Raw genomic sequence first — 26,214 nt, 5'->3', positions numbered from 1 at the left:
TTACAGGGATAGTGTTCGATGTGAGTGTGTTACAGCGATAGTGTTCGATGTGTGTGTGTTACAGGGATAGTGTTCGATGTGTGTGTGTTACAGGGATAGTGTTCGATGTGGGTGTGTTACGGGGATAGTGTTCGATGTGAGTGTGTTACAGGGATAGTGTTCGATGTGAGTGTGTTACAGGGATAGTGTTCGGTGTGTGTGTGTTACAGGGATAGTGTTCGATGTGTGTGTGTTACAGCGATAGTGTTCGATGTGTGTGTGTTACAGGGATAGTGTTCGATGTGTGTGTGTTACAGGGATAGTGTTCGATGTGTGTGTTACAGGGATAGTGTTCGATGTGAGTGTGTTACAGGGATAGTGTTCGATGTGAGTGTGTTACAGGGATAGTGTTCGATGTGAGTGTGTTACAGGGATAGTGTTCGATGTGAGTGTGTTACAGGGATAGTGTTCGATGTGAGTGTGTTACAGCGATAGTGTTCGGTGTGTGTGTGTTACAGCGATAGTGTTCGATGTGTGTGTGTTACAGGGATCGTGTTCGATGTGTGTGTGTTACAGGGATAGTGTTCGATGTGAGTGTGTTACAGCGATAGTGTTCGATGTGTGTGTGTTACAGCGATAGTGTTCGATGTGAGTGTGTTACAGGGATAGTGTTCGATGTGTGTGTGTTACAGGGATAGTGTTCGATGTGTGTGTGTTACAGCGATAGTGTTCGATGTGAGTGTGTTACAGGGATAGTGTTCGATGTGTGTGTGTTACAGCGATAGTGTTCGATGTGTGTGTGTTACAGGGATAGTGTTCGATGTGTGTGTGTTACAGCGATAGTGTTCGATGTGTGTGTGTTACAGCGATAGTGTTCGATGTGTGTGTGTTACAGGGATAGTGTTCGATGTGTGTGTGTTACAGCGATAGTGTTCGATGTGTGTGTGTTACAGCGATAGTGTTCGATGTGTGTGTGTTACAGGGATAGTGTTCGATGTGTGTGTGTTACAGGGATAGTGTTCGATGTGGGTGTGTTACGGGGATAGTGTTCGATGTGAGTGTGTTACAGGGATAGTGTTCGATGTGTGTGTGTTACAGGGATAGTGTTCGATGTGTGTGTGTTACAGGGATAGTGTTTGATGTGTGTGTGTTACAGGGATAGTGTTCGATGTGTGTGTGTTACAGGGATAGTGTTCGATGTGAGTGTGTTACAGGGATAGTGTTCGATGTGTGTGTGTTACAGGGATAGTGTTCGATGTGAGTGTGTTACAGCGATAGTGTTCGATGTGGGTGTGTTACAGGGATAGTGTTCGATGTGTGTGTTACAGGGATAGTGTTCGATGTGTGTGTGTTACAGCGATAGTGTTCGATGTGTGTGTTACAGGGATAGTGTTCGATGTGAGTGTGTTACAGGGATAGTGTTCGATGTGAGTGTGTTACAGGGATAGTGTTCGATGTGTGTGTGTTACAGCGATAGTGTTCGATGTGTGTGTTACAGGGATAGTGTTCGATGTGTGTGTTACAGGGATAGTGTTCGATGTGAGTGTGTTACAGAGATAGTGTTCGATGTGAGTGTGTTACAGCGATAGTGTTCGATGTGTGTGTGTTACAGCGATAGTGTTCGATGTGTGTGTGTTACAGGGATAGTGTTCGATGTGTGTGTTACAGGGATAGTGTTCGATGTGAGTGTGTTACAGGGATAGTGTTCGATGTGAGTGTGTTACAGGGATAGTGTTCGATGTGTGTGTTACAGCGATAGTGTTCGATGTGTGTGTGTTACAGCGATAGTGTTCGATGTGTGTGTTACAGGGATAGTGTTCGATGTGAGTGTGTTACAGGGATAGTGTTCGATGTGAGTGTGTTACAGGGATAGTGTTCGATGTGTGTGTTACAGCGATAGTGTTCGATGTGTGTGTGTTACAGCGATAGTGTTCGATGTGTGTGTGTTACAGCGATAGTGTTCGGTGTGTGTGTGTTACAGCGATAGTGTTTGATGTGTGTGTGTTACAGCGATAGTGTTCGATGTGTGTGTGTTACAGCAATAGTGTTCGATGTGTGTGTGTTACAGGGATAGTGTTCGATGTGTGTGTGTTACAGCGATAGTGTTCGGTGTGTGTGTGTTACAGCAATAGTGTTCGATGTGTGTGTGTTACAGGGATAGTGTTCGATGTGTGTGTGTTACAGCGATAGTGTTCGATGTGTGTGTGTTACAGCGATAGTGTTCGGTGTGTGTGTGTTACAGCAATAGTGTTCGATGTGTGTGTGTTACAGGGATAGTGTTCGATGTGTGTGTGTTACAGCGATAGTGTTCGATGTGTGTGTGTTACAGCAATAGTGTTCGATGTGTGTGTGTTACAGGGATAGTGTTCGATGTGTGTGTGTTACAGCGATAGTGTTCGATGTGTGTGTGTTACAGGGATAGTGTTCGATGTGTGTGTGTTACAGGGATAGTGTTCGATGTGAGTGTGTTACAGGGATAGTGTTCGATGTGTGTGTGTTACAGGGATAGTGTTCGATGTGTGTGTGTTACAGCGATAGTGTTCGATGTGAGTGTGTTACAGGGATAGTGTTCGATGTGTGTGTGTTACAGGGATAGTGTTCGATGTGTGTGTGTTACAGGGATAGTGTTCGATGTGTGTGTGTTACAGGGATAGTGTTCGATGTGTGTGTGTTACAGCGATAGTGTTCGATGTGAGTGTGTTACAGGGATAGTGTTCGATGTGTGTGTGTTACAGGGATAGTGTTCGATGTGTGTGTGTTACAGCGATAGTGTTCGATGTGTGTGTGTTACAGCGATAGTGTTCGATGTGTGTGTGTTACGGGGATAGTGTTCGATGTGTGTGTGTTACGGGGATAGTGTTCGATGTGTGTGTGTTACAGGGATAGTGTTCGATGTGTGTGTGTTACAGGGATAGTGTTCGATGTGAGTGTGTTACAGGGATAGTGTTCGATGTGTGTGTGTTACAGGGATAGTGTTCGATGTGTGTGTGTTACAGGGATAGTGTTCGATGTGTGTGTGTTACAGGGATAGTGTTCGATGTGTGTGTGTTACAGCGATAGTGTTCGATGTGTGTGTGTTACAGCGATAGTGTTCGATGTGTGTGTGTTACGGGGATAGTGTTCGATGTGAGTGTGTTACAGGGATAGTGTTCGATGTGTGTGTGTTACAGCGATAGTGTTCGATGTGTGTGTGTTACAGGGATAGTGTTCGATGTGTGTGTGTTACAGGGATAGTGTTCGATGTGCGTGTGTTGCAGGGATAGTGTTCGATGTGAGTGTGTTACAGGGATAGTGTTCGATGTGAGTGTGTGTTACAGGGATAGTGTTCGATGTGTGTGTGTTACAGGGATAGTGTTCGATGTGTGTGTGTTACAGGGATAGTGTTCGATGTGTGTGTGTTACAGCGATAGTGTTCGATGTGTGTGTGTTACAGGGATAGTGTTCGATGTGTGTGTGTTACAGGGATAGTGTTCGATGTGTGTGTGTTACAGGGATAGTGTTCGATGTGTGTGTGTTACAGGGATAGTGTTCGATGTGTGTGTGTTACAGGGACAGTGTTCGATGTGAGTGTGTTACAGGGATAGTGTTCGATGTGTGTGTGTTACAGGGATAGTGTTCGATGTGTGTGTGTTACAGGGATAGTGTTCGATGTGTGTGTGTTACAGGGATAGTGTTCGATGTGTGTGTGTTACAGGGATAGTGTTCGGTGTGAGTGTGTTACAGGGATAGTGTTCGATGTGAGTGTGTTACAGGGATAGTGTTCGATGTGAGTGTGTTACAGGGATAGTGTTCGATGTGAGTGTGTTACAGGGATAGTGTTCGATGTGAGTGTGTTACAGGGATAGTGTTCGATGTGAGTGTGTTACAGGGATAGTGTTCGATGTGAGTGTGTTACAGGGATAGTGTTCGATGTGAGTGTGTTACGGGGATAGTGTTCGATGTGTGTGTGTTACAGCAATAGTGTTCGATGTGAGTGTGTTACAGGGATAGTGTTCGATGTGAGTGTGTTACAGGGAAAGTGTTCGATGTGTGTGTGTTACAGCGATAGTGTTCGATGTGTGTGTGTTACAGGGATAGTGTTCGATGTGAGTGTGTTACAGGGATAGTGTTCGATGTGTGTGTGTTACAGGGATAGTGTTCGATGTGTGTGTGTTACAGCGATAGTGTTCGGTGTGTGTGTGTTACAGGGATAGTGTTCGATGTGTGTGTGTTACAGCGATAGTGTTCGATGTGTGTGTGTTACAGCGATAGTGTTCGATGTGTGTGTGTTACAGGGATAGTGTTCGATGTGAGTGTGTTACAGGGATAGTGTTCGGTGTGTGTGTGTTACAGGGATAGTGTTCGATGTGTGTGTGTTACAGCGATAGTGTTCGATGTGTGTGTGTTACAGGGATAGTGTTCGATGTGTGTGTGTTACAGGGATAGTGTTCGATGTGAGTGTGTTACAGGGATAGTGTTCGATGTGTGTGTGTTACAGCGATAGTGTTCGATGTGTGTGTGTTACAGGGATAGTGTTCGATGTGAGTGTGTTACAGGGATAGTGTTCGATGTGTGTGTGTTACAGGGATAGTGTTCGATGTGAGTGTGTTACAGGGATAGTGTTCGATGTGAGTGTGTTACAGGGATAGTGTTCGATGTGTGTGTGTTACAGCGATAGTGTTCGATGTGTGTGTGTTACAGGGATAGTGTTCGATGTGAGTGTGTTACAGGGATAGTGTTCGATGTGTGTGTGTTACAGGGATAGTGTTCGATGTGAGTGTGTTACAGGGATAGTGTTCGATGTGTGTGTGTAACAGGGATAGTGTTCGATGTGTGTGTGTTACAGGGATAGTGTTCGATGTGTGTGTGTTACAGGGATAGTGTTCGATGTGTGTGTGTTACAGGGATAGTGTTCGATGTGAGTGTGTTACAGGGATAGTGTTCGATGTGTGTGTGTTACAGCGATAGTGTTCGATGTGTGTGTGTTACAGGGATAGTGTTCGATGTGAGTGTGTTACAGGGATAGTGTTCGATGTGAGTGTGTTACAGGGATAGTGTTCGATGTGAGTGTGTTACAGGGATAGTGTTCGATGTGAGTGTGTTACAGCGATAGTGTTCGGTGTGGGTGTGTTACAGGGATAGTGTTCGATGTGGGTGTGTTACAGGGATAGTGTTCGATGTGAGTGTGTTACAGGGATAGTGTTCAATGTGTGTGTGTTACAGGGATAGTGTTCGATGTGTGTGTGTTACAGGGATAGTGTTCGATGTGAGTGTGTTACAGGGATAGTGTTCGGTGTGTGTGTGTTACAGGGATAGTGTTCGATGTGTGTGTGTTACAGCGATAGTGTTCAATGTGTGTGTGTTACAGGGATAGTGTTCGATGTGAGTGTGTTACAGGGATAGTGTTCGATGTGAGTGTGTTACAGCGATAGTGTTCGGTGTGTGTGTGTTACAGCGATAGTGTTCGATGTGAGTGTGTTACAGCGATAGTGTTCGGTGTGTGTGTGTTACAGCGATAGTGTTCGATGTGTGTGTGTTACAGGGATAGTGTTCGATGTGAGTGTGTTACAGCGATAGTGTTCGGTGTGTGTGTGTTACAGCGATAGTGTTCGATGTGAGTGTGTTACAGCGATAGTGTTCGGTGTGTGTGTGTTACAGCGATAGTGTTCGATGTGTGTGTGTTACAGGGATAGTGTTCGATGTGTGTGTGTTACAGGGATAGTGTTCGATGTGAGTGTGTTGCAGCGATAGTGTTCGATGTGTGTGTGTTACAGGGATAGTGTTCGATGTGTGTGTGTTACAGGGATAGTGTTCGATGTGTGTGTGTTACAGCGATAGTGTTCGATATTTTATACTCACCCTCTTTCCTGGAGGACCGGTAGGCCCGGGCTCACCAGTTGGCCCAGGAGAACCCTAGGAAAGAAAAGGTGAGCTTAGATTCTTCATTCAGGGGATCGTACACGGAGTGTCACAAGAACCTGTGCCAATTTTGTGCCCGAATTCTCCGTTACGTTATACAAGAAACCAGGCCTCCTCTGCATCCATCACCAGCAACCTTGCATCTCATCGTGTCCATCACAACTCACTCTCCATCGTCAACACTTTGTCTAAAACACCAGGCGACAGATTTCCGTTTGAACTCCATCCCTGGAGATCAATTTACTCATTTGGGCCCTTTTTTCCTAATTTATTGCCAGGCTTTTGTACCAGGACAAGTTCCCTGCCCCCCAGTCCTGGGCCCCCCAGTCCTGGGCCCCTCAGCCTCTCCGCCCCCCCAGTCCTGGGCCCCTCAGCCTCTCCGCCCCCCCAGTCCTGGGCCCCTCAGCCTCTCCGCCCCCTCAGTCCTGGGCCCCTCAGCCTCTCCGCCCCCCTCAGTCCTGGGCCCCTCAGCCTCTCCGCCCCCCCAGTCCTGGGCCCCTCAGCCTCTCCGCCCCTCAGTGTTGCTCTGCGTGGTTTGTGCAACACACAACAATCCACCTTTGATCTGAATGGAATTCAGGAGGCCAGGCCTGCTTCTCCTTTCTCTAGCCCAGGAGCACTGAGGCCAGTTGCAGCTTCCCTCTCCTGGTGCCTCTCCTGAGCACAGACTGGGAATTGCCATTCTGAGATATTCTGGTCTGAACAGCTCCATTCCCCATTGGGCTGTCCCTTCACTCCTTGACCTTGGGGCCAGTAGTGGATCCACTGGTTCCCAATCCTCCTACAAACCAAGCTGTGCGTTCCCAAGTGTCTGTTGTTGATTAGTGTATAACTCACGGTCTGACCAGGTTCACCATCTTCTCCCTTCTCTCCTGACGGTCCATCACGACCCTGTTGAGAAATAAGAGTCCAGGTTATGGGGAGCTTGGGGCTGTTTCATATCTTTCGAAGACAGTCAATGTTTTATGTTCTCAAATTCGACGGTGCAGCCCCTGTGTAGAATTCCAGTCGTAGCTCCATGCGTTAGAACAAACTTTCTAAATAATCAATACTTTTTGATCCTCGAGTTCAGAGCATCAGTCAGTCAGTCACAACAGAAAAACACAGGCTCCAAACCACAACCTATAATTTATGGAGTGTGTTTAAACCCCGGGGATTTGATTAATGCTCTGAAGGAGTTTATAGGAGAAGTTTAATCGATTATTTTACTAAACGGCAATTCTCTCTTAACTCTCTTAAAGTCTCTCTTACCGGAGGGCCGGATTCACCAGGAGGACCAGGGTCACCAGGGAAACCCACCGGGCCCTAAACAAAGGAACAAAAAAAGCAGAATGTCAGTGACCTCACAAACTCCAAGTGATGATCAGGAGAGAAGAGGGTTTACACCAAGGACTGGTGTCTGGGTGACCCCACGTTTGGAGTTAAAATCCTGAAGATTGTAGGAGGGAGAGAGGAGTTAGACAGAGGTCACGTGAAGGAATGAGTTCGAGTGGGAGGTGGTGTAACGAGAATTGATTAAAGCACAGTGAGGATGCAGGGAGGAGCGATACAAAGACAAGCTCTGGGAGCAAAGCAGAGGAAAATTGGCCCTTCACGCCAATCTTTACAAATCACTGGTTAGGCCTCAGCTGGAGGATTGTGTCCAATTCTGGGCACCGCACTTTAGGAAGGATGTCAAGGCCTTGGAGAGGGTGCAGAGGAGATTTACCAGAATGGTTCCAGGGATGAGGGACTTCAGTTATGTGGAGAGACTGGAGAAGCTGGGACTGTTCTCCTTAGAGCAGAGAAGGTTAAGGGGAGATTTGATAGAGGTGTTCAAAATAATGAGGGATTTTGATAGAGCCAGTCGGGGGAAACTGTTTCTTTTGGCGAGTGGGTCGGTAACCAGAGGTTATAGATTTAAAATAATTGGCAAAAGAACCAGAGGGGAAATGAGAAATATTTTCACACAGAGGTTTGTTAAGATCTGGAACACTCGACCTGAAAGGGTGATGGAATCAGATTCCACAGGAACTTTCAAAAGGCAATTGGACATGTACTTGATGAGGATTAATTTGCAGGGTTATGGGGAAAGAGCAGGGGAGTGGGACTAATTGGACAGCTCTTTCAAAGAGCCAGCACAGGCACGATGGGCCGAATGGCCGCCTTCTGTGCTGTAAGATTCTATGATTCTATTTAAACCTATTAAAATAAAAATGCTCCGATGAATTTTTTTAAAATGAGAAGCCTGTGTGAGGGGCTGAGATCGGGGTCGCCAACCCTCCCGGATTGTCCTGAAGTCTCCAGGAATTAAAGATTAATCTCCTGGACTCTGTTGTGAGCAAATACCCAGGAGATAAATCACAGAGGCACTGAAAAAATTGTGGTTTTTTTTCATTTTCTTTGAACGCTTCTGTCTATTAATTCTAAAAATATTGGAGATGGGAAATAGGCTGTTTGACTGACAGTCAAGAATCATCCAATTGGGGAACAAAGAGTCAGTTTGCTTTCCAATTGGCCGTGGGACGGTGGTGCCCTGCAAGATCGATGCGTTGGGCGACCAATGGCGGGAGCGTTGGGGGGGGGCGGGGTGGGAGGTCATGTGATGAAACCTCCTGGAATACGTCCAACCAGAGATGGCGACCGTAGCTGAGACTCAGGGCTGAGGAAAGCTCCGGAAGGTTGAAAAGGAGAGGAGGTCGGAGGTTAGGGACCAGCGATTAGGGGATAGCGAGTTTGGGGCCTGAAAGTCTGTAGATTGGAGGGGGAAGGGAGGGAACGATTGGCCACAGGCTGCGGCTACTGGTCGCAGTTTTAACAAGAATGGGTAGCAAGAAGGACCAGAGGAGGAAGTGAGTGTGAGGTGGCTGGCGGAGACGTTCAGATACTCACAGGGCTGCCCTTAGGACCATCATCACCAGGAGGACCTTTAGGACCTGGTGGTCCTGCAGCACCAGAAGGTCCAGATTCACCTTTCTCACCCCGTTCGCCTTTCGGTCCCTGCGGAGGATTCAGAAAACTCTTTAGCTGAACAGAATCAGACAGTCGAACGGTGCCTCGTCCTCCTTCAAATCCACATATAATTGAACACATGGAGTCATGGGATGGGGGAGGGGTGGGGGGGGGGGGGGATGTGTGGGGAATCCCCCCGGTCACTGTGACAGTGACCCCCACCAGCGACCATTTCCTCTATTTGGCAGCGACTTCAGCAATTATCCAGGCCGACACTCCCAGTGCAGTACTGAGGGAGCGCCGCACTGTCGGAGGGTCAGTACTGAGGGAGCGCCGCACTGTCGGAGGGTCAGTACTGAGGGAGTGCTGCACTGTCGGAGGGTCAGTACTGAGGGAGCGCCGCACTGTTGGAGGGTCGGTACTGAGGGAGCGCCGCACTGTCGGAGGGTCAGTACTGAGGGAGCGCCGCACTGTCGGAGGGTCAGTACTGAGGGAGCGCCGCACTGTCGGAGGTGCCGTCCTTTGGATGAGATGTTAAACCGAGGCCCCGTCTGCCCTCTCAGGTGGATGTAAAAGATCCCACGGCCACTATTTGAAGAAGAGCAGGGGGAGTTCTCCCCGCTGTCCTGGGGCCAATATTTATCCGTTAACAACACCTAAAAACAGATTATCTGGTCATTTAACTCATTACTGTTTGTGGGATCTTGCTGTGCGCAAATCTGCTGCTGCGTTTCCGACATTACAACACTGACCACACTTCAAAAGCACTTCATTGGCTATAAAGTGTTTTGGGATGTCCTGAGGTTGTGAAAGGCGCTATATAAATGCAAGTCATGGGCTAGGATGGGGGACTGTGCAGGAATTCCCGGTCACTCTGACGGTGACACTGAGAGTGAACATTCACTCTGTTTGTTACTTCCAGTGAATCATTAACACATTCAACCAATAAGGGCTCAGGGATTCAGAGTGAGTACCTGACAGAGCGCCTCCTCATCCAACGGTTTGCATTGATACTGCCCTCGACTCATCCTCCGCTCCCTCGACTCATCCTCCTCTCCCTCGACTCATCCTGCTCTCCCTCGACTCATCCTCCGCTCCCTCGACTCATCCTCCGCTCCCTCGACTCATCCTCCGCTCCCTCGACTCATCCTCCGCCCCCTCGACTCATCCTCCGCCCCCTCGACTCATCCTCCGCCCCCTCGACTCATCCTCCGCCCCCTCGACTCATCCTCCACCCCCTCGACTCATCCTCCTCTCCCTCGACTCATCCTCCGCCCCCTCGACTCATCCTCCGCCCCCTCGACTCATCCTCCGCCCCCTCGACTCATCCTCCGCTCCCTCGACTCATCCTCCGTCCCCTCGACTCATCCCCCGCTCCCTCGACTCATCCCCCGCTCCCTCGACTCATCCTCCGCCCCCTCGACTCATCCTCCGCCCCCTCGACTCATTCTCCTCTCCCTCGACTCATCCTCCGCCCCCTCGACTCATCCTCCGCCCCCTCGACTCATCCCCCGCCCTATCGACTCATCCTCCTCTCCCTCTACTCATCCTCAGCCCCCTCGACTCATCCTCCGCCCCCTCGACTCATCCTCCGCCCCCTCGACTCATCCTCCGCCCCCTCGACTCATCCTCCGCCCCCTCGACGCATTCTCCTCTCCCTCGACTCATCCTCCGCCCCCTCGACTCATCCTCCGCCCCCTCGACTCATCCTCCGCCCCCTCGACTCATCCCCCGCCCTATCGACTCATCCCCCGCCCCCTCGACTCATCCTCCGCCCCCTCGACTCATCCTCCTCTCCCTCGACTCATCCTCCGCCCCCTCGACTCATCCTCCGCCCCCTCGACTCATCCTCCGCCCCCTCGACTCATCCTCCGCTCCCTCGACTCATCCTCCGCTCCCTCGACTCATCCTCCGCCCCCTCGACTCATCCTCCGCCCCCTCGACTCATCCTCCGCTCCCTCGACTCATCCTCCGCTCCCTCGACTCATCCTCCGCCCCCTCGACTCATTCTCCTCTCCCTCGAGTCATCCTCCGCCCCCTCGACTCATCCTCCGCCCCCTCGACTCATCCTCCGCCCCCTCGACTCATCCCCCGCCCTATCGACTCATCCCCCGCCCCCTCGACTCATCCTCCGCCCCCTCGACTCATCCTCCTCTCCCTCTACTCATCCTCCGCCCCCTCGACTCATCCTCCGCCCCCTCGACTCATCCTCCGCCCCCTCGACTCATCCTCCGCCCCCTCGACTCATCCTCCGCCCCCTCGACTCATCCTCCGCCCCCTCGACTCATCCTCCGCTCCTCGTCTCATCCTCCGCTCCTCGTCTCATCCTCCGCTCCCTCGACTCATCCTCCGCCCCCTCGACTCATCCTCCGCTCCCTCGACTCATCCTCCGCCCCCTCGACTCATCCTCCGCCCCCTCGACTCATCCTCCGCCCCCTCGACTCATCCTCCGCCCCCTCGACTCATCCTCCGCCCGGTTTGGAAGGGAGAGACATTTTCATACACGATATAAAACTCATTAAAGGTGGAGAGCCGAGCACTTACCGGCATCCCAATGTATCCGAGAGGTCCTGGGGCTCCTGCTTCACCAGTGTCTCCCTGCAACAAAACAGAGACACTTTGAAACTGTTTGTGAGAGGCTCGTGAAACAACAAACTCCAGAGATAGGCCGAGGAGAAGGGGACAAGGCCAGACAGCGAGAGACGAAGAACTAGCATGGCACAGCGCGAGGGACCGAATGGCCTCCTCCTGTGCTGTGGGTTGCATGACTTTATGAACATAGCGTCAGCTTGGCTCAGTGAGTCGGAGAGTCATGGGTTCAAACCCAGCTCTAGGATTTAAGCCTATTATCTCGGCCGACACTCCCAGTTCAGTACTGAGAGGGTGCTGCACTGTCGGAGGTGCCGTCTTTCTGATGAGACGTTAAACCGAGGTCCCATCTGCCCTCTCAGGTGGACGCTTCAAAAGTAATTAATTGGCGAGTGAAACACTTTGGGAAATCCTGAGAATGTGAAAGGCACTAAATGGATGCACGTTCCTTCTAACATGTTAAACCAAGGGTGGGAGACAATAACCTTCTTCATCAGTCCAGACACATCTAAATTCCCACTGGTATTAGCGCCCAGAGTCAAAAATACCCCCAACAAGTCTCCAACAAACAATGACCCTGATTAATGGACACCTGTACTTAATGTCATCATTCATGAGTGACCTCAAGACAGTCCCAGTGGTGGAGAGTAACAGTGTATCAGTCCCAATGGTGGAGAGTAACAGTGTATCAGTCCCAGTGGTGGAGAGTAACAGTGTATCAGTCCCAGTGGTGGAGAGTAACAGTGTATCAGTCCCAGTGGTGGAGAGTAACAGTGTATCAGTCCCAGTGGTGGAGAGTAACAGTGTATCAGTCCCAATGGTGGAGAGTAACAGTGTATCAGTCCCAGTGGTGGAGAGTAACAGTGTATCAGTCCCAATGGTGGAGAGTAACAGTGTATCAGTCCCAGTGGTGGAGAGTAACAGTGTATCAGTCCCAATGGTGGAGAGTAACAGTGTATCAGTCCCAGTGGTGGAGAGTAACAGTGTATCAGTCCCAGTGGTGGAGAGTAACAGTGTATCAGTCCCAGTGGTGGAGAGTAACAGTGTATCAGTCCCAGTGGTGGAGAGTAACAGTGTATCAGTCCCAGTGGTGGAGAGTAACAGTGTATCAGTCCCAATGGTGGAGAGTAACAGTGTATCAGTCCCAATGGTGGAAAGTAATTTTATATATCTTTATACAGACACACACATTCTGAGCAGTTCTTAGAAGTTGATGGAAAGGAAACTAGAAGGGGGGAGATTACCTTCTCACCCACTGCTCCGGGGTTACCATTTCCTCCAGAAGGACCTTGCGGACCCTGCAACAGAAAGAAGACTTTGGATGTTAAGGCAGACCAAGAAAGTCATCTGGAGTTCGGGGTTCATTCAAACACTGACATTCCTTACAACACACACACTGTGTTTTGCTCTTTTACTTTCGATCTCAAGTCAGGCTGATGAAATCTTCACAATCCTCAGTACATATAATAAACACAGCTGGAGACTGACACTATTGTTTACAGTGTCCCTCCCTTCTGCAAATGCCAAATGCTTTTACTCAGGACAGTATTTGTGGATTTGATGTATCTCAGCACTTTGGGAATATTGTTTTCTAATCCCACGTACAGCCTCTCTCTCCCCCCACCCCTCTATTGCCCCAGTAAATACATTATCCAACGTGTTACGACATTAGTCATTCTTGTGATCAGGCCTCTCTGATTGATGTTGCTGAATCTGTTAGTTTGTCCTGTTGAGAATGGAGAATGTTGAAGAGTCCGAGGAGATTTAACAAGGAAGCTGGAAGAGGATGGATTTATTGCCACGTTCAATTGGGGCAATCATACCAACCTCCAGACAGTTGTGGTTTCTGGCCTGGTGTAACTGTGGGGCTAAAGCCAAAGAGAAGCTCCATCAGCCCAAGGTCCTGGGTTCCGCCAAGACTTAATGTGTATTTTGCTGCAGGCGTAATGATGGACACCTTCCGGTCACCGAAAGAGGGCCTTTGGAGCAAAGTGCCACAGGTGTGGTTGAACTCAGTTGGTCCAATCTATCAGTGTATGAAGTGGGAGAAATACCTTGTTTACTTTCAACCAGATCTTGATCTTATGTTGCAAATGGAGTGTAAAACTGGATGGAAAACCTCAATCATAACACTTGGCACAGCTTTGGGGCTGATCGAAAGAAGGATCTAGAATATAAGTAAGCTGACTTTCCCTTCATGCAGCGTAACTACGGGTACAGTGGAGAATAAACTATTCCAAGAAGGAGTACTTACATCCGCCCCTGGAGCACCAGATGGGCCTCTGGGACCTGGAGGACCAGGTGGACCCTGGCAACAGAAATATTGGACAAGTCAACCACATTACCCTCACTAATCACTGAAACATCAACATATTCCAAAGTTAATATGAAAAAATCAGCCTCAGTGAATTCAAAGGAGGTTCATTCCATAAAGATACAAATACTCACCATTGGACCCACATCACCCGTTTCACCTTTCTCCCCTGGTGGGCCAGGTAACCCCTGGAAAAGATTGGAACGTGTAATGGTTATTATTTCAACATATTTCAACAGGGAAACTCTCCTCATGCCCATTTTCCCACTATTTTCCATGTCGGATCCTCCGTCTTCTTCGCGGGATCTGATGGTGGCGGGGGTGGGGGTGGGGGTGGGGTGGGGGGAGGAGCGATGAGCCGGGTCCTTCAACTGCTCCCAATCCATCAGGCTTCCCCCTACCGAGACCCACCCCCCCCCACCCCGGGTAGGGAGCTACTCCACCTAGCAAGTCACTGACGACGAGATACTCATTCCCAAACAGGGACAGAGTGAATAATCAATATCCACCACTGGCCTCTCTCTCAGGAAACTCTCAGTTCATTCAATGGTAACAAAGAGCAACGGGAGTGAGGTGTCAGAGAAGGAAATCTACAATAAGAACATAAGGGAGGCCGGAGCAAGAACAGGCCATCGACCCCTGAAGCCCGTCCCATCCTGAATCCATGCCTGATGATTCATCATGGATACCGTCTACCTGCAGATCCCTAACTTGAAGGGACACATTGGGGCTGGGGGAGGTTAGATTTACTCTAGTTGCCATGTCATTAATACATTCCAGAAGATTCTCTCCGATTGGCATTGCAAACACAATCTCTTTCGACATGTCTCTGATTTTGCTGGAAACTTTGCCCAGATTAGATCTGGGGATTATTCTCGATTACATTGCTCAGCGTGACCTCCCCCTGAAACCCCGTCCTCTCCCTCCCCTGAAAATTAATTCAGCAGTGTTGCAAAATCTCACTCTAAATCCTCATCTCCTTCTCGAGAGATATTGGCCCTGCTCCTTCCAAAATTTGACCTTGAATCAGTAATAAGGGATGTCCATTGGCTATTGTCACATTATAAATGTACAGATTTCACTGGTTTCATAAGAGATATTCTCAACCAAACCAACAAACTAAATCAAAGGTTCTGAAATGTAGGGGTAGCTTTTAGTATTTTCAACATGTGAGTGTGATACAGGAGGAGAGAATTAAACAGGTAGACGTCCAGTAACTTACCTGAAGACCAACTGGACCAGGGGGACCATGGAAACCCCTTGGACCTTCATCACCTTTCTGGCCAAAGAGCCCTTGCTGTCCCCTGGGACCAGGCTCACCATCAGCACCCTAAAACACAAGCAAGGTAGGGTCGTCAGAACTCTTGCCTATGGACTCTGCTAACTCAGGAAATGGTCTAACGCAGCAACAATGCAAGGGAATAACCAGTGTACTCACAGCTGGACCAGGTTGTCCTATGGGGCCTTGAGGTCCTGAAGGACCAGGTGGACCCTGTAAACAGAACATAAGACAGATATCTTCAGTAAGAGTTATTGCATCCAATCCAAGGTTAGAAGTCTAACCTGAGGCACATGAGGTTGATTTCTCTGATTGGTACAGATTGATTGAACAGCCAATGGTCAATAACACTGTTTATGTTGTTTTCGGGCTTTCTATGGCTCCTTTGCCAAAGTTACAGAGGATGAGAGGGAGAACCCCCAGAGGAAAATCAACCCCGGTGAGTTTAGGGCAGCTTGGGGATAAAATTCAATTTTGGTGAGGTGGGGGGGGGCATTGAATAGAAAGAAAATATATTAAGGGGAACAGATAGGGTGGATAGAGAGAAACTATTTCCGCTGGTTGGGGATTCTAGGAGTAGGGGGCACAGTCTAAAAATTAGAGCCAGACCTTTCAGGAGCGAGATTAGAAAACATTTGTACACACAAAGGATGGTAGAAGTTTGGAACTCTCTTCCGCAAATGACAATTGATACTAGCTCAATTGCTAAATTTAAATCTGAGATAGATAGCTTTTTGGCAACCAAAGGTATTAAGGGATATGGGCCAAAGGCAGGTATCTGGAGTTAGATCACAGATCAGCCATGATCTTATCAAATGACGGAGCAGGCTCGAGGGGCTGAATGGCCTACTCCTGTTCCTATGTTCCTAAAAATCAGGTGGAGTGTTTATTGGGGGGGCCAATCGGAACGCTGGTTTTGTGCTCCCTTTGTGCCCATATTGGGGGAAGTTCCTTGACACAGGTAGATCCAGTGGCCACTCAGTGACAATGCTGGAACTAGCCGAGATCTCCTTCATGTTCTGTGCTGCACACACAGTTTGCGGAATGTTGCGGCTGAATCATTGCACATTACCCTGTTCAAACGCATCCAAGGAGGATTCCAATCGAGCCAGGATCCGTCCTTTGAACACTGGGAGCCAAGTGTTGCTCCTCTGGGTCCAAATGCAGGGGAAAGCCCGAGCCCAGGGCTGACCTTCCAGTTCTATCAAATTACCCATTTCAATCGGTTAAGGGCCCTATTTTCTCCTCAGCACTTCCATAACAAAGTGTTCAGAGGCATTCGGGGCTTAGTGTAGAGTTTTAACTCTTCATGGGCTGGGTTTGGACCAGGTTATTATTTTATCCTGGGTTGAGCTGGCTTGAGCTATGATGTTATGTGACTAGGTCAAACAGGGATATTATATAATCTCGGCCTGCCGTGCCTCACGATGATCAGCCATGGCTCAGTGGGTAGTGTTCTTGTCTCTGAGTCAGAAAGGTGTGGGTTCGAGCCCCACTCCAGAGACTTGAGCACATAATCCGGGCTGACACTCCCAGTGCAGTAACTGAGGGAGTGCTGCACTGTCAGAGGTGCCGTCTTTCGGATGAGACGTTAAACCGCCATCACTAAAACAGATGATCTGGTCGTTATTTCATTGCTGTTTGTGGGATCTTGCTATGTGCAAATTGGCTGCTGCGTTTCCTACATTTCATTGGCTGTAAAGCTCTTTGGAATGTCCTGTGGTCCTGAAAGGCGCTATATAAATGCAAGTCTTTCTTTTACCTCACCAGACACGACTGAGTGACTCACTTCCCCAATTTTCTTTTTGACGAAGGTTTTCTCGGAGTGAAGGAGCTCTCAGGTCCAATGGTGACACCTGTTCTTACCTGTAGTGTGGTCACTAACGGAAGGAGCTTGCTCATATAGCCCTCGACCTCAGAGTAATATCACCTGACTGAGCAAGGCCAGACTAAGCTGAGGAAACCCAGCCGGCAGGTTGGTCCACTCTAGTGTGGAAGGAGTGATTTTTCCAAATCAAACGCTCCTTCGATGATGGTGCTCCTCACCTGTTCACCCTTGTCAGCTTTGCTGCCCTTCTGTCCAGGCTCACCAGCTTCACCCTGATCAGGAAAAACAAAAGATCAAAGATCATTGTTCTTTAAAAGAAAACCATTCACACCTGTCAATATAAATCATAGAATCATACGTTACAAAAGGAGGCCATTCGGCCCATCGTGCCTGTGCTGGCTCTTTGAAAGAACTACCCAATTAGTCCTACACCTCCCATAGCCCTGCAAATATTTCCTTTTCAAGTATTTATCCAATTCCCTTTTGAAATTTATTATTGAATCTGCTTCCACCGCCCTTTCAGGCAGTGAATTCCAGAATATCCAACAATATCTCAGGCTCCACGGACCTTTTCTGATAACAATATAACAGTGACTTGAGAACCAAAATGATTTTCCACCAACCAGACAGCATGTGATCTGAGGATTAATCTACTTCTGATCATTAATCTGATGTTTGTGTCACTTCTAACTTTAATCATAACCCCAAGAACAACACCCATTGTGATTGGTCCCTTCACTCACTGAAAAATGAATTAATTGGCTCTCTGGTTTTAATGTTCTTTATCAGTTCTTCCAATACTCTGCTGCCCCGTATCCTAACTCACCGAGTCCCATTCACCCATCACCCCTGTACTCGCTGATCTACATTGGCTCCCCGTCCGGGAACACCTTCAATTTTAAATTCTTATCCTCATGTTTAAATCCCCTCAGGACCTCGCCCCTCCCTATCTCTGTAGCCCCCTCCAGCCTGGCAACCTTCCGCCGCCCCCCTCTCCCGCAATGAACTCTCTGTTTCTCTGACTCTGGTCTCTTGTCCATCACTCTCTCCCGTTGCCCCATTATTGGTGGCCCCACGTGCTGGAATTCCCACCCTAAACCCATCCACGCTTAAGACCCTCCTTAAAGCCCACCTCATTGACTAAGCTTTTGGTCATCCCTTCCAATACGACTTTGCGGCCATTCTTTCGATACGCCTCTGTGAAGTACATCATTATACTTTCCAAGTTAAAGGTGCAAAAATAATGCAAGTTGTTGTTACATAGAATTACAGAGAATTTACAGCACAGAAACAGGCCATTCGGCCCAACTGGTCTATGCTGGTGTTCATGCTCCAAACGAGCCTCCTCCCTCCTTACTTCATCTCACCCTATCAGCATCTCCTCCTATTCCTTTCTCCCTCATGTGTTTATCGAGCTTCCCCTTAAATCCATCCACACTATTCACCTCAACTACTCCTTGTGGTAGTGACTTCCACATTCTCACCACTCTCTGGTTTCTCCTGAATTCCTCAGGTCACCCCTCAGTCTTCTCTTTTCTAGAGAAAAGAGCCCCAGCTTGTTCAGCCTTTCCTGATAAATATATCTTCTCAGTTCTGGTATCATCCTTCTAAATCTTTTTTGCACCTTCTCCGGTGCCTCTATATCCTTTCTATAATATGGAGTCCAGAACTGTGCACAGCACTCCAAGTGTGGTCTAACCAAGGCTCTATACAAGTTTAACATAATTTTATCATAGTATCACAGTAGTATGCAGCACAGGAGGTCACCATTCGGCCCATCATGTCTGTGCTGGCTCTTTGAAAGAACTATCCAATTAATCCCACTCCCCTGCTCTTTCTCCATCGCCCTGTAATTTTTCCCCATCAAGTGTTTATCTAATTCCCTTTTGAAAGTTACTAATGAATCTGCTCCCATCGCCCGTCTCCGCTCCCTCAGAGCAACTTCTCTGGTTTTCAATTCTGTCTCTCTAGAAATGAACCCCAGAGCTTGGTTTGCTTTTTTTAAATGGCCTTGTTAACCTGCGTTGCTGCTGTTAATGAATCATCCTATTGGGTGCTCACCTTGTCTCCATCTTCACCCGGTGCTCCTGAAGGTCCTGCTGGACCTGGGAGGCCGACTGGACCCTGGATTCCATCTCGACCCGCTGGCCCCTGAGGCCCTTTCTCACCCTGTGAATGGAGTAAGGAGAGAGAAAGTTGGAAGGACTTGTAGCTTGAATGTGTAACTCAACTCAAAGTGTCCAGTGCCTTGTTTAGTCAGTCGGACTGCTGTTAGATCAGATTCTCAAACTCCTTCACTGTGTCTGATTTCCAGGTGTCTGATTGTGGATTAAGGAGTCAGAGTATTGAAATGTTGGTGCAGCGATGGCCGGCTGCTCCTCGATGTCAGTATTTACTATCCGTGCTCCTTGCACAGTGGCTCCTGTAATCTTCCTTCTAACCGGTTTGACGAGCTGCTTAGTGCAGATCCTTTCTGTAGCCTCTGCTTCGAACATCAGCTGAGTATTCAGGAAGTGGCACAGTTCTGAGCTGAGGGCTCTGATAACGTTCCAGAGACTGTACAGAGAACACCAAGGATAGACATCAGAAGTAACAGGGAGGAGAGTGAACACAGTGCAGGGAACATTGTATATGGACAACGTACGCAGAGCAAGGTATGTGGTAAATGGACAACGTACAGGAAGCAACATACATGGTTTACTGACAGTGTATAAATCGCAGGGTACATGGTGTACTGACAGTGTACACAGAGCAAGGTACATGGTGTACTGACAGTGTACACAGAGCAAGGTACATGGTGTACTGACAGTGTACACAGAGCAAGGTACATGGTGTACTGACAGTGTACACAGAGCAAGGTACATGGTTTACTGACAGTGTACACAGAGCAAGGTACATGGTGTACTGACAGTGTACACAGAGCAAGGTACATGGTGTACTGACAGTGTACACAGAGCAAGGTACATGGTGTACTGACAGTGTACACAGAGCAAGGTACATGGTGTACTGACAGTGTACACAGAGCAAGGTACATGGTTTACTGACAGTGTACACAGAGCAAGGTACATGGTGTACTGACAGTGTACACAGAGCAAGGTACATGGTGTACTGACAGTGTACACAGAGCAAGGTACATGGTGTACTGACAGTGTACAGACATTGAGTGGTTCAGTCGTGAGAAGCTTCACTTACAGGGGCTCCCTTTTCACCAGAAGGGCCTGGAGGTCCTTGAGGTCCTGGTCGTCCTGGGAGACCAATAGGCCCGGCTGGACCAGCTTGTCCCCGATCGCCTGGCGAGCCCTTAAAAAAAAACAACTCAAGGTTAAAGGTTAAAACTAAAAATGTCACCAATAATCCTGGACTTTATAGACCCTCAACTACGAGAGGGAGCACACGGGGCAGGGGGGGTTTGAAACACGTTGGAGATTGACTGTCCCAGCAGGGGGGTAACATGGACGGGTACAGAGACCCTGGGCTACACATTCATCTGCCAATCCACCCAATTCTAAAACCAATCCTTAATTACAGCAACCAGAATCGTATGCTTCTATTCCACGGTGTGGTTCTCTCATTTTCTGACTGTCCCTTTTTCTTGTATCTCTAGATGTCGCACTCTGCCCCAGGCTGAAGGGACAGGCCAGGTCCTGAGGACTGAATTGCCCTCCTTTTCTGTGGGGGAAGTTTGAGGCCTCCATCCAAGGCCCCCACTCAGGACAATTGCTGAGGCCTGGCCAGGAACGCGTCATGCGTGGGTCCACGCTCAGCCACTCCACGGGAACCCACGGACGTTGGTGTGGTTCTGCAAAACTTCTAAACAAAGCTGACGTGTATTTTCACGTCATTCTCTATCCTTCCTGTTGAAAACGTTTCTGATCGATATACAGACGAATGTTCCAACCGCGTGTTCTCGGAGAGGAGCTCGTCCGCTTGGACTTTGGGAATTCACGCAATCCGTGATCTCCTGCCCGAAGGGATTCAGAATCGTGGGCCGCACGTGCGCCATTTTCTGATACACAAAAGGTGTGAGGCTGCGTGCAATGAGTGTGCAATGAGTGTGCAATCGAGGACTTACATCCCACAATACTTAGTCCAAAGGGTTTCATTTTAGCCCCGGGCTGGTATGGGTTGCCAACCCTCCAAGATTGGCCTGGAGTCTACAGGAATGAAAGATTAATCTCCCCAACTTCTTTTATCATTTTTTTTTGCACACTTTTGTTTATTAGAATTGGAGATGGGGAAAAAAGGCTGTTTGACCGGGTGGGGTGGTTGGAGGCGGGAGGTCATGTGATGAAACCTCCAGGGATACGGCCAATCAGAGATGGTGACCCTACATCTTGGGCATTTGCTCTTTTCTCCAGGTTGTTTCTCACTCACCAATGGACCGGGGGGACCAGGAGGTCCTTCACTGCCTTTCAAACCGATCTGACCCTGTTGACAGACAAGAAATAAGAATCAGTACCGGAATCCATCAAATGCGCGGTCTAGACGTTGATCGGGGCGGGGGGTCTGCTCTGGATCGTTTCAGATGTGTTAAGGATTTCACCCCTGGGCAGAGCATGGGAAATTGCTCCATTTTGTTCCCACTAATACACAGTGACCAGAGCAAGTCTCCCGCACATTCCCAAAACCGTTGCGATAGTTGATCCATTCCCAATCGTACTGAGCTACATTAAGGAGTCACAGACCAGGAACTACCTCCGAGCTCATTACACACAGAAACAGGATTTCTGACGCACTTCTGGACAAGTTATGGCAGATCTGAGGAAACTCCCTGCTCTCGATCAACTCTCAGTAATCTCTTTGGGTGATTAGAATCTGCTTAGAATCACAGAATTTTACAGCACAGGAGGCCATTCACCCTCATTCCCATTCCCCGGCCCTTTCCCCATTCATCCCAACGCCCTGTGCCCTCTCTCTGAAAGATCTCTCCCCTTAGTCCCATTCCTCTGCCCTTTCCCTGAGCATTTCATGTCTGAACAACCCTCTGTTTAATAAGAAATTCTCTGTATCTAACCCGTGCTGTACCTGCCCTGGGAGTGTTTGAAGGGACAGTGTAGAGGGAGCTTTACTCTGTATCTAACCCTGTACCTGCCCTGGGAGTGTTTGATGGGACAGTGTAGAGGGAGCTTTACTCTGTATCTAACCCGTGCTGTACCTGCCCCGGGAGTGTTTGATGGGACAGTGCAGAGGGAGCTTTACTCTGTATCTAACCCTGTCCCTGCCCCTGGGAGTGTTTGATGGGACAGTGTAGAGGGAGCTTTACTCTGTATCTAACCCTGTACCTGCCCTGGGAGTGTTTGATGGGACAGTGTAGAGGGAGCTTTACTCTGTATCTAACCCTGTACCTGCCCTGGGAGTGTTTGATGGGACAGTGTAGAGGGAGCTTTACTCTGTATCTAACCCTGTACCTGCCCTGGGAGTGTTTGATGGGACAGTGTAGAGGGAGCTTTACTCTGTATCTAACCCTGTACCTGCCCTGGGAGTGTTTGAGGGGACAGTGTAGAGGGAGCTTTACTCTGTATCTAACCCTGTACCTGCCCTGGGAGTGTTTGATGGGACAGTGTAGAGGGAGCTTTACTCTGTATCTAACCCTGTACCTGCCCTGAGAGTGTTTGATGGGACAGTGTAGAGGGAGCTTTACTCTGTATCTAACCCTGTACCTGCCCTGGGAGTGTTTGATGGGACAGTGTAGAGGGAGCTTTACTCTGTATCTAACCCTGTACCTGTCCCTGGGAGTGTTTGATGGGACAGTGTAGAGGGAGCTTTACTCTGTATCTAACCCTGTACCTGCCCTGGGAGTGTTTGATGGGACAGTGTAGAGGGAGCTTTACTCTGTATCTAACCCTGTACCTGTCCCTGGGAGTGTTTAATATTTTTTTAATTTCACTACAGACTCTCAGCTTCAAACCATCTCTCAGGGCTGTGTGATGATTGGACCGAAGGTGAGAACAGTGTGGACGTCCAAGGGGTGAAGATATTGTTGGTGTACTTACGAGGGGGCCGGGGAGTCCACGCTCACCAGTGAATCCTCGGAGGCCCGGTGGACCATCCTTGCCGGGAGGTCCTGCAGGCCCGGGGTCACCCTGCACAACACAGAACAAATAACGAGTTAATCAGGCAACAAACGATCCGACAGAGACCTAACGTCCAACAGGAACTGAGGAATCCAAGAGCAAGGACCACCCCAAACAACAGGTGTGAAAATTACTCCTTTTTTCTGTAAGATCTATTTTTTAAAAATGCTGCATATAATGACAGCACAAGTCCCGGCCAGAATGGGCTTGATTGGGTAATTCCCCTGTCAATCACACCTGGAGACTGCGCTGCTGTAAGTGACTGGGATTGATTTTATGCACAGAATTTGTGTTAGGGAACTATCTCCCACTCCACATCTTGCTGGAGAAATCACCCTGCTGTACTCTGGAGACTCTGTTTGTTGTAGTTTTGATCATGAGATTACAAGACAGTCATTAATAATTTAGACAAACAAAACTGCTAAACCCAGGCTGGTATACGAGTAACAAGCAGTGCTGAGAGCTGGACTTTGATTCTCGGAGTGAAGAGGAATAATCCTGCGAATTCGGGAAACTCTGCTGCATTCCGAAGACTCTCACGTCCTGCTCCGTCTCCAACTCCAATGGCTGACACAGTGGTATCAATATTCACTGTCAAAAAAAACCCTCCGTCCAGCCTCTCGCTGCTCCTCACTCCCAGCCCCCTGGCTCAGTGGGCAACTCTCTCTCGCCTCTTAGTCAGAAGGTCATGGGTTCAAGTCCCACTCCACAGACATGAGCACATAATCCAGGCCGACATTCCCAGTGTCAGTACTGAGGGAACGCTGCACTGTCGGAGGGTCAGTACTGAGGGAGCGCTGCACTGTCGGAGGGTCAGTACTGAGGGAGCGCTGCACTGTCGGAAGGTCAGTACTGAGGGAGTGCTGCACTGTCGGAGGGTCAGTACTGATGGAGAGCTGCACTGTCGGAGGGTCAGTACTGAGGGAGTGCTGCACTGTCGGAGGGTCAGTACTGAGGGAGTGCTGCACTGTCGGAGGGTCAGTACTGATGGAGAGCTGCACTGTCGGAGGGTCAGTACTGAGGGAGTGCTGCACTGTCGGAGGGTCAGTACTGAGGGAGTGCTGCACTGTCGGAGGGTCAGTACTGAGGGAGCGCTGCACTGTCGGAGGGTCAGTACTGAGGGAGCGCTGCACTGTCGGAGGGTCAGTACTGAGGGAGCGCTGCACTGTCGGAGGGTCAGTACTGAGGGAGCGCTGCACTGTCGGAGGGTCAGTACTGAGGGAGCGCTGCACTGTTGGAGGGTCAGTACTGAGGGAGCGCTGCACTGTCGGAGGGTCAGTACTGAGGGAGCACTGCACTGTCGGAGGGTCAGTACTGAGGGAGCGCTGCACTGTCGGAGGGTCAGTACTGAGGGAGCGCTGCACTGTCGGAGGGTCAGTACTGAGGGAGCGCTGCACTGTCGGAGGTGCCGTCTTTCAGATGAGACGTTAAACGCAGGCCCTGTCTGCCCCTCTCAGGTGGATGTAAATGATCCCAGGACCACTATTTCTAAGAAGAGCAGGGGGAGTTCTCTCCGGTGTCCTGGAGCCAATATTTATCCCTCATCACTATAACACAGATTACCCGGTCATTTATCTCATTGCTGTTTGTGGGATCTTGCTGTGCGCAATTTGGCTGCTGCGTTTCCTACATTACAACAGTGACCAGACTTCAAAAAAGTACTTCATTGGCTGTAAAGCATTTTGGGACGTCCTGAGGTCATGAAAGGCACGATAGAAATGCCAACTCTGTCTTTCTTAAAGCAAAGGGTCCTCACAATACAAAAGACCAAGGGGCCAGATAACTGGAGTCTTTGAAAGGCTGGGGTGGGGGATAGAAGCAGACCATTTTCTAGTAGTTGAAGATCGAGGGGCCGTGGATACAGGATTAAATGGAAAAGATTTGGAACCGAAGGCAGGAGAAATTTCTTCACACTGAGGGCAAGATTTTGACCCCAAGACGGGAAGGGGGCGGGGTCAAACTGTGGAGGGGAAACTTGGAAATACAGGTTTCCCCGACAACTTCACGATTTTGAGGTAAGGACGTCTTTTATTCTTTTTTTGATGGTTTGCCGTCCGACTGAGCGGCCTGATTGACCGGCTGGTCTGAGTCGGACAGGAGAGCAGTCAGGGAGAGGACGTGTTCAGGTAAGTCTGTGTTTGTATGGATCGGGGTGGGGGGGGTGGGCACGGGGGACATGGGGGGACTCAGTCATGGGGGGTGGGATCGGGGGTCAGTCACCGGAGGGGGGGTGTCAGGATCGGGGTCATTGTGGGGGGTCTGTGATCGTTGGGGGGGGGCGGAGTCCGCAATCATTGGGGGGAGGGTCTGCGATCACTGGGGGGGAGGGTCTGCGATCATTGGTGGGGGAGGGTCCGCAATCATTGGGGGGGGAGGGTCCGCGATCATTGGGGGGGAGGGTCCGCAATCATTGGGGGGGGGAGGGTCCGCGATCATTGGGGGGGAGGGTCCGCGATCATTGGGGGGGAGGGTCCGCGATCATTGGGGAAGAGGGTCCGTGATCATTGGGGGGGAGGGTCCGTGATCATTGGGGGGGAGGGTCCACGATTATTGAGGGGGAGGGTCCGCGATCATTGAGGGGGAGGGTCCGCGATCATTGCGGGGGGGGTAGGCTCGTTAGGCCTGGGGGAAGCACTCCTGCTCCTCCGGGCCCACAACCTGTGCCAGAAAGGCAATTACCTGTTAGTTTCGGGCCTTCTCGCCTCCTCCCATGTGGCGGGAATCCCGGCCCCCAGGGCGTGAAATTGCAAAATCTATAAAAATGGAGGCCCGCAGCCTCCTTGAGAGGTTTTAATCACCGACCCACCTGCTGGGAGTGGGTTGGTCGCCCACCACCCCCTCCTCGTCCCGCCCCGGTGAAATCCAGGAGTGGGAGGGTCCAAAATGGTTGCGATTTTGAAATGCCCCCAACCGGCCCCCAACCCGCCCGCTTTTCCCTTTTAAAATTCACTGCCAGGGTTCGTGGTTGAGGCAGAAACTGTCAACATTCAAGATGAGATTGGAGAGGGGGGAATGAAGGAAAAGGGGGTGAAGGGAAATGGGAACAGGCCCGGTAAATGTGATTAGAACTATTTGCTCACGTGGAGTTTAAACACCGACACGGACTGGATGGGCTGAATGGCCTGTTTCCATGTTGTAACTTGTATGAATTTCTATATCAACAACAACAACTCCCATTTATACAGTTTCTTTAATGTAGTAAAACGTCCCGAGGAGCTTCACAGGAGCATAAATCAGACAAAATTTGACACCGAGCCACATAAGGAGATATTAGGACAGGTGACCAAAAGCTCGGTCAAAGAGGTAGGTTTTAAGGAGCGTC

General features: G+C 49.5%; 1 protein-coding gene across 1 annotated transcript in view; it reads right to left on the bottom strand.

The window, feature by feature from the left end:
- The window catches only part of LOC137310095 (collagen alpha-1(V) chain-like), a gene marked incomplete at its 3' end in the record, with an annotated part of 258,789 nt that overhangs the window by 11,630 nt on the left and 220,945 nt on the right, over positions 1–26,214 (bottom strand). Inside the window, exons 30-44 of the mRNA XM_067978050.1 lie at positions 22,812–22,901; positions 21,193–21,246; positions 20,011–20,118; positions 18,880–18,987; positions 17,037–17,090; positions 15,150–15,203; positions 14,934–15,041; positions 13,846–13,899; positions 13,652–13,705; positions 12,642–12,695; positions 11,353–11,406; positions 8,749–8,856; positions 7,129–7,182; positions 6,715–6,768; positions 5,818–5,871 (exon numbers count right to left, since the gene is read on the bottom strand). Coding sequence (XP_067834151.1) covers positions 5,818–5,871; positions 6,715–6,768; positions 7,129–7,182; positions 8,749–8,856; positions 11,353–11,406; positions 12,642–12,695; positions 13,652–13,705; positions 13,846–13,899; positions 14,934–15,041; positions 15,150–15,203; positions 17,037–17,090; positions 18,880–18,987; positions 20,011–20,118; positions 21,193–21,246; positions 22,812–22,901 — 1,062 coding nt within the window. The remainder of the gene's footprint in view (positions 1–5,817; positions 5,872–6,714; positions 6,769–7,128; positions 7,183–8,748; positions 8,857–11,352; positions 11,407–12,641; positions 12,696–13,651; positions 13,706–13,845; positions 13,900–14,933; positions 15,042–15,149; positions 15,204–17,036; positions 17,091–18,879; positions 18,988–20,010; positions 20,119–21,192; positions 21,247–22,811; positions 22,902–26,214) is intronic.

Source organism: Heptranchias perlo, unplaced genomic scaffold, assembly GCF_035084215.1.
Source record: "Heptranchias perlo isolate sHepPer1 unplaced genomic scaffold, sHepPer1.hap1 HAP1_SCAFFOLD_215, whole genome shotgun sequence".
Taxonomy (NCBI): domain Eukaryota; kingdom Metazoa; phylum Chordata; class Chondrichthyes; order Hexanchiformes; family Hexanchidae; genus Heptranchias; species Heptranchias perlo.
Note: the sequence above shows the minus strand (reverse complement) of the source record. Positions and strands in the feature narration are given on the sequence as shown.